The following is a 13,481-nucleotide window of genomic DNA, read 5'->3' on the forward strand; positions in this document are numbered from 1 at the left end:
CAAGTGTCGCTCAATGAGTGATTTATTTATTTTTTTCATTTGTCTATTCATCTGTCTCTGTCAGTTCGTTGGTCTGTCTGTCTGTGAGCCGAATATTTCAAAATAGTTAAGGAAAGATTCTGATGAAACTTGATGGACAGTTTGAGTGTGCAACAAGGACGAATGGATGAGATTTTGGTTAAGATCTGGATGCTGATTCAGCCTACCAGTGGGATACAGAGCAGTTGCTGTTCAGTCTGGCAGAGGAATGTGTTCCACCACTGGCGTTCTAGTTTTGGAATTTGCTCTCGAGGTCTAATCCATGGGATATATATATATATATATATATATATATATATATATATATATATATATATATATATATATATATATATATATATATATATATATATATATATATATTTCAGATACTTATCTCTTTCCATATTCTATCCTTTCTATTATATTAACAATACCAGTGAAATGATTATCTGTTATATGTAGCATCTCCGCATCTTGCAGTATGAATGCTCGCCATACGGCATGTCAGCCGATACTGCGTGCATTTGATCAGTGACGTTTGGAAACATCAAAATGAATGCTACGATGCTCAATGTATGCAGATCCTTACACAGGAGGACTGGAACGCTGTCTTGTACAATGGCATGGCTTCCACATCACCGTGGGCAGCCCTCTACTTCATCCTTCTGATGACGTTCGGCAACTACGTACTTTTCAACCTGCTGGTGGCCATTCTTGTGGAGGGCTTTCAAGCAGAGGTGAGGCTGTCGATCAAACTGATTAATGGGAGAGCGATGCAGTCTTATGTGGTATTCTCAACATTTTCACGTTTTGTTTCCTCTGTTTGCAGTTTTCCCTGGTTTTTTTGAAGTGGGACAAAAAATTAAATTAAAACAACAATACAAGGCCTTTTGTTTCCGTTGATCTGTCTGTGTGGTTCGACAGAAAATGCATTGTAAATGTTCAATTGGTTGGGAAAGGGGGGTGGGGGTGGTGGTGGTGGGCGATGAAATTGTTCCTGAAAATTGAGTCTTATGTGGATGCATTTGCTTAAGTACATGTTGGCTTATTTCAGGTCTCTCGCATGAATATATATATGTATGTATTTTTTTTTTTATCTTACCATGGAGTTTACATTGATTTGCAATGAAAGCCCTGCAATTAGCCTGAACTAACGCCCGAGGGATCCCCGGCCTTCGGAGACTGTGATATCGGTCGGTGCATGCAAACATACCTGTCACGTCCAGGAGAATAGGACGTCATTTGCTGGCGTCGCGCTTGTGGTTCCTATGGTGACGTGCTGCACATTTGATGAATGATGCATCAATTTTATGCACGCATGAAATAACATCTATAAGGTGTGTGTGCGTGTGTGCATGCGTGTGTGCGCGTGCTGAGCTCTCAGGGCATTAAAGTGCAGGGTAAGCTTTGATTAGAACAAGTCATGCCACTGGCTTACCCATATTAGCTAGAAACCCAGATTTCAACAGTGATGGCACTGCTTATTATGAATTTCACTCAAGATTTATTGTTTGTTTTGGGTAATACGAGTGGGAAGCTCTCGTACCACATGCATTCAGGAAGGGTTTCATAATATTTGAAAACTCGTTTGCGCTGGGAGTTCATCTATTATGAAAAGGCAAATCATGTGCATTGCCGTGTAACGCCGTCCTCTGTTGTAATAAACCGTGTAATGCACTCTTTGCTCTGCGAGATTGTACTCAATTGTGGCACAGGTTTTGTGTTTCGTGCTGCTAACGAAGTACGACGTACATCGGCATCGGGTGGAATGGGAAGATTATTTCAATTGGTTTTGCATGATTTAGGCCTATTGAGCATCAACTATGACGTCTTGCTGTAACTATGGCAACACACTATTGTGGCCCCTATTGTTCGCCCAGTTGCAGAAACCCGAGCTGCATTACCCATTCGGGAGTAGGAGGACAGCTTGAAGGGCAAATGACCGAAGTCTTCCTCTTGTCCTTAATCCTAAAGTAGTATCCAAGTCAAATGCTAACAGAGCGATACCTCGAAATTGACCACTACCCATGTTGGAGGAAATTATTACAAAAGTCTGTGTGTAATAGGTTTTTTTGTACTCCAGCTGTGATGGTTTTAAAAGCTGCGCAGCACAAGGCAGTTTATATTCTCTTCATCATTTTCTGTACTGGGATCTAGCATGCTTTGCTATTAATCTGGATCTCTTTGCAGCTCCCCCCCTCTGCGAGCCCACCCCTCACTTCACCCTTCCTCCCTGCTTCTGACGTTATTCGACGTTGTCAGTGTGTTTGGAAATTGCAATTGTGTGGATGCAGCTCACACCTGAGCCCCTATACATTAGACATATAGTAAAAATGTGGATCCGGAGAATGAGATCAATTTGCAACCAAGAACAGCTGCCACCTGGGTGGGGTGAGACGAGAGGTTGTGTTGGGCATGCCTATGAATGTTGGCATACACACACACACACACACACACACACACACACACACACACACACACACACACACACACACACACACTCACACTCACACTCACACTCACACTCACACTCACTCTCTAAACGAGGGATGAAGCGAAGCGCATCCTGGGGCCATGACCCATCTTCCCATGTTATAACAGGGTGTCAATTAGTGGCGAAACCACCGTACACACTTGCGTTAATCCTTGAAGCCAATCATGTGAGACTTTTAATTGGGCCCAGGTCGGCCGGCTCGTTAACAAGACATGTGCCTTCAGCCTGTCGTCTCAAGCTCAATCTGGAGAGGAGAAGAGCGGCTTCCTGTCGCCGTTCATTTATACCGCTTGGTCGGTCCATTGTATACCTCCCATATTACCATGCCCATCAGCCAATACTATTGGAACGGACAACAGCTTATATGGTACTATTTTGATCATGATTATTAATTATCATTGTTTTTTTTTAATTAATTTATTATTTCCTGGTAGGATAGTTTATTGATAGCATGGTTGTCCATCAACTGTCTGCTTTTGCTTTAGATCTTCTGTACAATCTGATCCGACTATCAAACTGCTTTTGAGGCATTGCCATCAAGACCTGACCGCCTTGCCTTATTAAGAGCCTTCCTGGTCTGGGATCATACCCACACGAGCCCTGTTGGTTGTCTTCCATTGAGTGCTTAAATGATTATATAATCTTTCAAACGTTTTGTCGCATACAGTCTTGGGAAGGGGGGGGGGGGAAGGGGAATTCGGTTTGCAAATTCAAATATTCCTTGACACGTATCAGCCATGTTCCCAGCTGCAATTCCATGATGTCCACATTGCTTTTTCAATTATTAAATTCACAAGGAAACTCCATATAGTATTGAGTAAGGGAAATACACACACAAGGAACTGTGGCACAGAGGAGGCCATTTGGCCCACCATGCCTGCGCTAACAAACCCCAGTATCATTACCCATCCGCACATAACCTATCCACAATTCACACAAACCAAGATCCACATGTACCCATCTATGTCCAATGCATCTAGATACCTATCCAAATCACATTTAAACATATCCACCCCCTCTGCTGCCACTACCTTTCCTGGGAGACCAATCCACGCATCGATCTGAAATCTGAAAGACGATGAAACAACGATACATCGTCAAACAGTGAAAACAATGATTGAAGACAATGACAATGACAATGAACAATGAGGCGTAAAACAATAAAAACTAGAACGGCACTCGGAAGAGAGCATACCTCCGCCAGCCTGAACATTTTACGTTTTGTATCCTCTCGATTGGCCGGATCTGCATCCGGACATGAACCAAAATCGAATTGGCTTGTTCTCGTCACCTGCCCAACTCATCCACAACTTTTTGAAATATCATGCCACTATCTCGTTTTTGGCCTCATCTCTCAATGGTGAAGAATCACTTAAAAAAAAAAATTCCTGTATCCAGATCCCGGTCTTCACAAAATTGAATAATTTCGTCCTTGTCACACACCCAACTGTCCACCAAGTTTTTTTTTTCGACTGAATCCTTCCACAACTTTTTGAGATATCGTGCTCACAGATACAGTCAGACAGGGAGGAAAACATAACCCCCATCCAACTTCGGTGGCAGAGGTATGAATGAGACAAGACAATGATACTTCATAAAAAACAATGAAAAAAAATACATCCTCATTGAAACCTGAACCAACACATTAACCACCTCTCGGGTACACAAGTAAACCATGGAAGATCAGCCGATCCGAAGCTTCTCAAAAATCCAACAAGAGCAGGGGACATAGTGTGAGGGACGAGAGAGAGAGAGAGACAAAGAGACAGACGGAGACAGAGACAGAGAGAGAGAGAGATTGAGAGAGAGACAGACAGACAGAGAGAAAACCCAGGAGCATAACGGAAAAAAGTGCTTGTCAAGAACAGGTTAATGCAGGTGTCACAGGTGGGATTTGAACCAGATGTAAGCTCCTGTTTAAAGGTTAATGTCAATAGATTGTCCTTCAGAAACATAAATGTCATTCCTCCAGAGAAGTGGCACATATTATTGTGCAATTACTCAGCCGTCCCTGAGTAAATGGTATCCTTGCTGTTAATGTGCCGGCCTATTTGTCCTCATTTGGGTTTGTCCTTTTTTCCAGAGATGAGATAATTTGTTAGTTCAATGCGTCACTGCCAGGTTTAACAAACACAACAGTGATTCTGTTGTTGTTGTCTCCTTGTATTGTGATTGATCTCTCCTCCACAATTATCGTTCTTGTGTGCCGGAACCCTTATTGGCCACGTCCATGAAATCGGTCCGTTGAACCCTGTGGGATGGAAGTATTCTGGATGTTTCCATTGCGTTTGCGTGGGTTATTTATCATAAGAAATGCAGTCACCAGTGAGAAAGGGGCCCGATAAGCGCACACGGGAACCGGCGCGGAAGATCTCCTGGATGTAATTCAAATCATCTGGGTGTGGATTCAGCACAAAGCCCCAAACACATCCTGGTGAGTGCTGATGAGAAAAGCAACGCCTTTGAAGCTTGCGATGTGTGACCCCCTCCCTCCATCTCTCCAAGTGGGGAATGATTCCGAGTGCTATCTCACGGTGGCTGTTTTGATGGAACGACCAAATGCCACCCTGGCGTGTAGTATTGGTGGAACACTGTGTTTGATGATGGCGATAATCATTGTCATTTAAATAACGGCAGTTGGTGGTGCTAACACGAAACCACGTGATGAAGTCCACTCTTTCATAACTGTGGCTGTCGTTCAGCACTTGACTATCGTCCGCTCCGAGTCTGGGAGTATGGTAGTTCGAATCTGGGCCGAGTCACACCGAGCACTTTGAAAATGGTACTTGCTGCTTCCTTACTTGATGCTTAGCATTTAATAAAATGATAGAACACGGACAAACAACCATAGGTTGGCAACCATTGCATCGGCTGGATGGTCCGAATGGTCTCCTCCTGCTTCGAAATTCCTGGTAATGTTTGGATTCGTGGCAGAATCAGATTCTACTAAAACTGACATGATGCTGTGCCACCAAGGAGCGGCCAATCAACAAGCGTGCCATCCTTCGGAGAAATATGCGAAGCTGGCTGTCCTGTGTGCAATATGGATGTGAAAGACCCTATGGTGTCTTTTGCAAGCAGTACAGGTTTTAGGACCATTCCCAAGTTGGAATCCCAAATTATCTTTTACAAGTCAAAGTTTGACTACCTTAACTGATATATAGCTGCCATGATAGCCGATTCGGACTCCATGAATGGTCAGTATGAGGATTCGATGAGAGCTCATATCAGATGTATCTACTTTTCCAAATGAGGAATTAATTTAAAAGGCATTCCAGAACTAGAACTGCACTCGGTGGAGTGCATACCTCTGCCAGGCTGAACAGTTTACGTTTTGTATCCCACTGATAGGCCAGATCTGCATCCAGATCTTAACCAAAATCTAATGGAGTTGTTCTTGTCATCTACCCAACTCACCCACTAAGTTTTGTCATAACCTGTTCCGAACTTTTTGAGTTATAATTCTGTATATTGTTTTTGGCCCCATCTTTGAATGGCGAAGAATGTCTTTAAAAAAAAATAAATTTAATTCTCGTATCTGCATCCGGATCCGGATCTTCACCAAAATCGAATCAATTCGTCCCTGACACACACACCCAACCTGTCCACCAAGTTTCGTCAAAATCCATTCACAACTTCTTGAGATATCCCACTCACAAATAGACAAACAGACAGGCAGGGGTGAAAACGTAACATCCGTTCACCTTCGGTGGCGGAGGTAATGAAACTTCTCATGACAATGATCATCATTCTGTTATTATCAAGATTCACAAATAAATTTATTATCTCAATTTTAAATTGACTTCTTATTCGATAAATTCTGCCCACCAGTTTTGGGCCAGATCTGACCTTGGGGCCTCCTTGTGATGCACTTCCAGTACTGACATCTCGGCTCACATCATGAACCGTGTATACTGACACTCTCATTCCACCACAAAGTTCTTGCACGACCAAGCACCTAGGTCATTCCATGACACCAAAATGATGCCATCTGCTGCTGTGCCCCGATTGTCACAATTCTGTCAGCACACACCACCCGACAGACTGCAATTTTGAGCCCATTTCACCGTCAATACGAATACATGGGACTGCGCATCAATCACGGAGGGTGCTCGCTGGATGCTCTCGTGTACTAACCTCACACGGTTTGTTGCATTTCAGTGTCGCCTGATTTTGTAACATGCTTTCCTCCAAGGCAACTGATTACAGGGTCAATGTAATTACATTGATCTTGGAATCGGTTGCCTCAGTGACAAGCATCTCACAAAATCGAAGTATCCTTAAATATATAACTGGCACCGTATTGCACAGCACATTACTTATTTGCACATAAGAGAAAGTTCATTATGCAATGTTGACATTACAAATCACAAAGTATGTGTTGCAGGAGTAGATCTGTGCACTCATCTGCGGGCCACTCCGAATCACAAATCCCCAATAATGGTGGAGTGAAGGCTTCACCACCTTACCTTATTAGAGGCCTTCTTATTACATTGTTGTGGCGCCGGGTCTCAGTCGTGAGCTCGACCGCGAGAGGGAGCAGTAGAGTCAGCTCCACCAAACACACCGGAATTTAAGTCGTGACCCTCGGATAAGTTGGAAGGTACAGGCCCCTAACAGGACCATGAATCGCCAATAATTCTACTGCGTGGAGGAGGGTTAATTGCCAACTTCAATATACCTAAGTATCCACATGGCAAAGCTTTCCGGGGAATTCACACCCTCGGCAGGCCTCGAGCGGAACGAGCCGTTACCGTGCTCGAACCGTGTGTAACCCTAGCGGATGGTTACCAAGGCCCATCGGTCCAAATGCACAATTAGGGCAACAACGGCCTTCCTAATCCCCAATATGCACCGTGGCAAACCAATGGCAGAAATGACAAAGAACAAGGGGGTACATTCAACAAGAGGGGAATTTATTAACAATAGTCGGGGGACGAGGGGAGCACGTAAGGGCAGAGTTATCCGAATAAGCAATGCAAATAATGCACAACAAAAAGCACTTAACAATTCTACTTAGAGACAGGGCCCATGGACAACACACGCACAAACAGATACCCAGAAGGAGATGGACCTCGAGGTCTTTATTGCCCCTTCAGCTCGGAGGGAAGAGAACGTGCTGGCTACCTGGTTCGCGCGGCTCGACGTCCGCACCTTTCCGGAGCACCAGTCGCCAGAGAACGGACCTGGGTGGCCAAACCCAGGGAGGCGAGATGAGGTGATCTCCTGTGATGAGATAGTCGACCTCTTGTAGTAATGCGCCAGACGAGATGCCTCGGATGCGCACGATGCAGTCAGCCGCAGACCAGACAGAAGCACGCTCGATCAGACCGGACGCAATTATTTATAGCTTTTTCCATTGTCTTTTTGGGGCATGGTCCACTCCCCCGTCGCCTGCTCCCGTTGGGCGGAAAATGACGCATACCCGTATTTGGCGCCAAGCCAGAACAAAACGCTTCGTGACCATATTTGGTGCGAAATCCACACCGCCTGAGGCATGGAATTCCGCACACGCCCACATGCCGGTGAGCTTGCCAGGAATATTTCAGGGGACCCACTGATCTGCCTTTTCTAGGTTTGATATAAATCGGACAAGCGGTTCCCAAGATACGGCCATTTATCTGTCGACCAATGACAAGACACGGTGCTATGACATCACGAATGACGTCACAATTAATGTTTATTTATTTATTTATTTATTTATTTATTTATTTATTTTTTATTTGCACGATTGACGGTCCGATCTGATTGAAACTTGCCAGGAATATTGCTGGGGACCCGCTGATGTGCCTTTTTGAGGTTTGATATTAATCGGACGAGCAGTTCCCAAGTTACGGCCATTTATCTGTCGACCAATATCTGCGAGAGGAGGGGGGAGAGAGGAAGGGCGAGACTAGGGGGGATAGAGGGGGAGCAAGAGAGGGGGGCGAGAGAGGGGGGCGAGAGACGGGGGACGGGAGAGGGGGGATGAGAGTGGGGCAAGAGAGGAGAGGGGAGAGAGGAGGGGCGAGACTAGGGGGGATAGAGGAGGGCGAGAGAGAGGGGGCGAGAGAGAGGGGTGAGAGAGGGGGAAGAGAGGGGGTGAGAGAGGGGGAGAGAGGGGGAGAGAGATGGGGTGAGAGAGGGGGAAGAGAGGGAGTGAGAGAGGGAGTGAGAGAGGGAGTGAGAGAGGGAGTGAGAGAGGGGAGGGAGAGAGGGGGGAAAGAGGGGGTGAGAGAGAGGGGGCGTCACAATTCAAGAGAGGGGGAGGGAGGAGGGGCGAGAGAGGGGTGAGAGTGGGGGCAAGAGAGAGGGGCGAGAGAGGAGGATGGAGAGAGGAGGGGCGAGAGGAGGGGGAGCGAGGGGGCGGCCAGAGAGAGGGGGGCGTCACAATTCTTCTTCATTTGATCTTCTTCTTCTTCTTTCGGCTACTCCCGTTCGGGGTCGCCACAGCGGATCATCCATATGATCCGCATAGTGATTTGGCACATGTTTTACGCTGGATGCCCTTCCTGACGCAACCCTGTTCACCTCTTACGACACAGGGATAAATTCTTCTTCATTTGATATGATGTCAAAATTGACGCTGGGGACCTGAATATATTTCCCAGGTGTTTCCCAAGTTCTGGCCATTTATGATACGGTTGGTCCAATCTAATTGAAATAATGCCCCAATCCAGTTATCGTTTACGCACATACGGGCCCGCCCCTACGGGCCCATACTAGTAACAATAACAACTAGATGTCTGCGACCACAAAGCCATCACCAAGGATAAACCTCCCCCAGGGGAGGCTTACCCTTGGTGATCACCCTCGACTTACACTTGGCCCTTGATCCAATGATGGCCATAGGTTTTTTTTGGACCACTATATGACCTTGACCTTCAACAATTATGGACAGAGTGCAAATTAATAAAATGTGTCCCCTTCTACAATCTATCCATAAAACTCAACATCATGAAAATCGCAGGTAAATTATTCAAGTTGTGATCAAAAAGGTGTTTTGTTAATTAGGTCACAATCCCAAAAAATAGGTCAAGGACACAAATCAAATATCAGGCGCACAATATCAGTGCAGGTACACTATTATGATGCAAGAACATCTTGTAAGGCCAAGCGGTCTTTCAGATTCCGCATTGGCGAAATGGAGCAATGACAAAAAAAACACGTGGTATTTTTTTCAAACTGCCATTTGACCTTGACCTTTAACCTTGAGGGTTATGGAGCAAATGAAGCGTAAATGCGACTCACTCTCGGCTATCGAGAAAGGGCAATTTCGTTCCCATCAGACAAATCTTGTCGAGTTTTGGTGAAAAATGTTAAAATGTCTATAATTGGGTAATGCCCTTAAAATTAGGTGAAGGTCAAAAAAATTATGTCAACCCCGCATACATTTATTCCAATTATTGATGCAAATTTTCATTCCGAAAGTCCCAGCCGGATGAGAGATACAGCTCTGAATTTGGCTGAAAAAAGGGAGAAAAACTGAAATGGTGGTTGAGTACTCTGAGGGGTTTAAGAAATTCTGGGGTACCATTAAAAATTGGGGGCAGTAATTGTAGAAACAAACTCAAAAACACCGATAAGCCTCCCCCTATCTAAAGGGGGAGGCATAATAACAGAGAAAACAAACAACAGGAATCAAATTTGTTACTCCCATGATTATTAATAGCAAGATTCAAAAATAATGGACTTTAGTCTGGTGAGCTGATGCGATCGAGCAATGTCTGCAGTTGAGTGAGTGAGTGAGTCAGTCCATAGACACTTCAGTCATTATCGCTTGAACCAAACACATGATTTTGATGAAACTTGGCCACAGCTTCATATCTGATGCCTAACAAGGGTGTATTGACCGCATCAAAATCTGCACTCATTTCAGGGGGTTTATGGGTGGGGGGGAGGGGGGTTATACCCCCCAAATAGGTATTTGCTCTCTTTTCCAAAACTACACACACAATTTCGATTAAACCTGACCACAACCTTCATCACCCATGATGGAGCAAAGTTTGTTCACAGCATTAAAAAAAAAATCAGCGTCGAAGGGTGGTTGCGGGGGTTTGAGTGACTGTTGCTCCTCATCAAAGTGAGCTTCAGGATGCGTGGTCCTATTTTTATTAATCTGCTTCATTTACACCTCTGGGATGGAGAAGTAACGGTTGTCAATGTGCAATGAAAATCATGGCATCTCAAAAACAACTCGAACAGCGAAACTCGGTAGAGCACGTACACCTCCACCAGGCTGAATGGTTCAATTGTTGTATCTCACTGACAGGCAGGATGTGCATCCGGACGTTCACCAAAATCTAATCAACTTGTTCTTGTCACTTACCCAACTCATCCACCTAGTTTTGTCATAACTCATGCACAACTTTTTGGGATATTCTGCTCATAGACAAACAGAGAGACAAACAAACAGAAAGTGAACACATAGCTTCCGTCCACCTTTGGTGGCGGAGATAATGAAGCGGAAAATACTCGATTCCATGTTGATAGTGAGCCAGAAGCACTTTAGTTCAGGTGTTATATATAAGTGGAATGCTTCCAGTGTTTAATATTGGGTGCTATGGCAATGCAGCAATCACCATTTAACGCAGCAATCTCTCAATTTGTGTTTCAGCCATTGATGATCGCCATCCTTTTTTTGTTTGTTCCATTCAACAAAAGTCACCTGGCTGCCATCATGTTCAATTTATTTTTAACCACTGTCGATGGCCACCATATGATGGTGTTTAATGAGTTGTCTTATGTGGAATTTCAACACAGGAGGAGGCCAGTACGCCCATCGAGCTTTGGCAGTGATCATTAACCTATATTTGTTTGTCTGGGCTTTTTTTTTGTTGTTATCCAGCACAAGGCTGCGAGTAGGATCATTGGCTGCGGGCGAGGCAGTGTTGATGATGCAAATCCGTCTGTAAGTTAGGACAATAATTTGGAATTTGTTCATGGTGCCAGCAATAGCTTGCTTGCTCCGTGGTATCTTTCAGGTCCACCAACTAGTGCGGGCAGACGGAATGCCCAGTCTAACGTCCATCTGAGGGATGGCACACAAATTGATGCCTCAGCCTTCCCACGGATGACAGTTTGTAGCCAGGCTGAGATTTGACCCCAGGCTGGACAGCTCAGAAGTGAGTGCTCAGCAATCCTGCCAGACCTGTCTCTGCTCTTTCATTTTTAAATGCTGAGCATCAAGCAAGGAATCAGCCCATACCATTTTTAAAAGTGTTTGTTATGACTCGGTCAGGGTTCGATCCACCAACCTCCCAGGCTCAGAGCAGATCTCCAATCATTACATCACCAAGACCCAGGACCATATAAAGCTGAAATGTAATTTATGTACCCTGAATTTTGTAATCTGATGACATTGCTCATCCATAGCCTCATTGAAACTATGGTCCACAATGAGTGGTAGTTCCAATAGTGCTGGCTTGCCTGTCGGCTTCGAATAACCACAAAACAACTGGATGGGGTATTTAAACCGCTCGCAACGAAGCACCACTTGTCATTGTGACCATTACGGTTTATAGCAATGGTAATCAAAATAAACTTGTTTTGATTACCATTGTGGCTATTGCTTTCACCATTATACATCTTGCTATTAAATTGCTGTTTCTCATTATGGTCTTGAGCATAACAGATTATATCCATTATTGTTATAATTTTTTGCCGATTTATTTTCATTGCTTTTGTATGCAGATGTCGAGATGCTGTGGAAGGGATATTTTGAGTGTTGTTTATTTTATTTTATTACAAGTGCTTCCCTCACTAATGGTGCTTGGAGTGCTGGTTAATGTGTCCATCTTGTTCATAATAACAGAGCTCTGTTTCCCTATAATTGACATGGCTCCCTTGAATCTCTCTTCGAACTCAGAAAACGAAACTTTCCGACAGTGAGCAGGTAAAAAGCCCTGATTTTCAACCTCGTGCTCGATCGGAATATCGAGTGGCACGTGACCCATGTTTGTCAAGCTTGGGCATCGTGCAAAGGAACAAGGCCCAAAGAGCATGCTGTGTTGTTTCACCTCAAAAAGGACCTTACCTGGTGCTTTTCTCTCAAGCTTCCCATATCTTTATGCCTCAAAAAGCACTTATAGGTCTCCATCCAGATCTTTCCGGAGTTTATGGCCCAGTGTGCCCTGTGGCTCATAACATTGATCTCTTTTGACCCTAAAATTGAAGCATAAAGCAGTTTGCTCTGTAAACGGCCAGAGAAGCAGACCTCAGCGCAGCGAGAAATTCTGTGAGCAGTCGGGTAAAGTGCTGCAGTGAAATTGGCCAAAGTTTGATTGATTCATTGCCAAATTGAAGACGGAGACCGAAATTTTCCTTGCTTGTGGACACAGCTTGCTGAAAGTGAAGCACGTGACTTTGGATATGATTTCCGGATCTGTTTGACAATCCTGCACGGTGTGAGCACATACTACCCCCTCTCACCTACACCCCCACCCTCGCCTTGTACCCTGCCCTGCTGCCTGGCATGTGGAGATGCATGTCTTACGAAGCGCTTGGGCTTTGCTTCCTGCTCCATCTGAGCCAGCATACAGAGAGAGCTCTGGGTCCCTGCATGTTCCCTGAAAATGTAATCGATTAATTCACCACGGAAACACCAGGCAATTTAGCTGGGGATTACATGTGTTTTAAACAATGCAATGTTCGATGCAGTTCACTGCTGTTCTTGGAATGATGAAGCTAACTAACTTCATGTTCTGAAGAAATCAAAATGTCATCATCTCAGCTTATTGGATTAACATTGCTCCAACAAATGAGACAAATATTATATTAATAGTGGGGCACGCTTGCAGATTGCAAGCAATAATTACTTGGGTGAACCTGACGTGCATACAATATATATATATATATATATATATATATATATATATATATATATATATATATATATATATATATATATATGTATATATATACATATATACATATACATATAAGCTTTATGACAATGTGCATTGTTACAGAGGTTTACATGATTGAT

The 13,481-nt window shown here is 44.3% G+C and overlaps 1 protein-coding gene across 1 annotated transcript in view; it reads left to right on the plus strand.

The window, feature by feature from the left end:
- LOC147025423 (voltage-dependent T-type calcium channel subunit alpha-1G-like) overlaps nt 1–13,481 on the plus strand; it is a 347,934-nt gene that overhangs the window by 111,509 nt on the left and 222,944 nt on the right. Inside the window, exon 12 of the mRNA XM_085886389.1 lies at nt 603–758. Within this exon, the coding sequence (XP_085742515.1) occupies nt 603–758 (156 nt within the window). The remainder of the gene's footprint in view (nt 1–602; nt 759–13,481) is intronic.

Source organism: Eptatretus burgeri, chromosome 6, assembly GCF_056783735.1.
Source record: "Eptatretus burgeri isolate ZD-2024b chromosome 6, Ebu_testis_v1, whole genome shotgun sequence".
NCBI classification, from domain to species: Eukaryota; Metazoa; Chordata; class Myxini; order Myxiniformes; family Myxinidae; genus Eptatretus; species Eptatretus burgeri.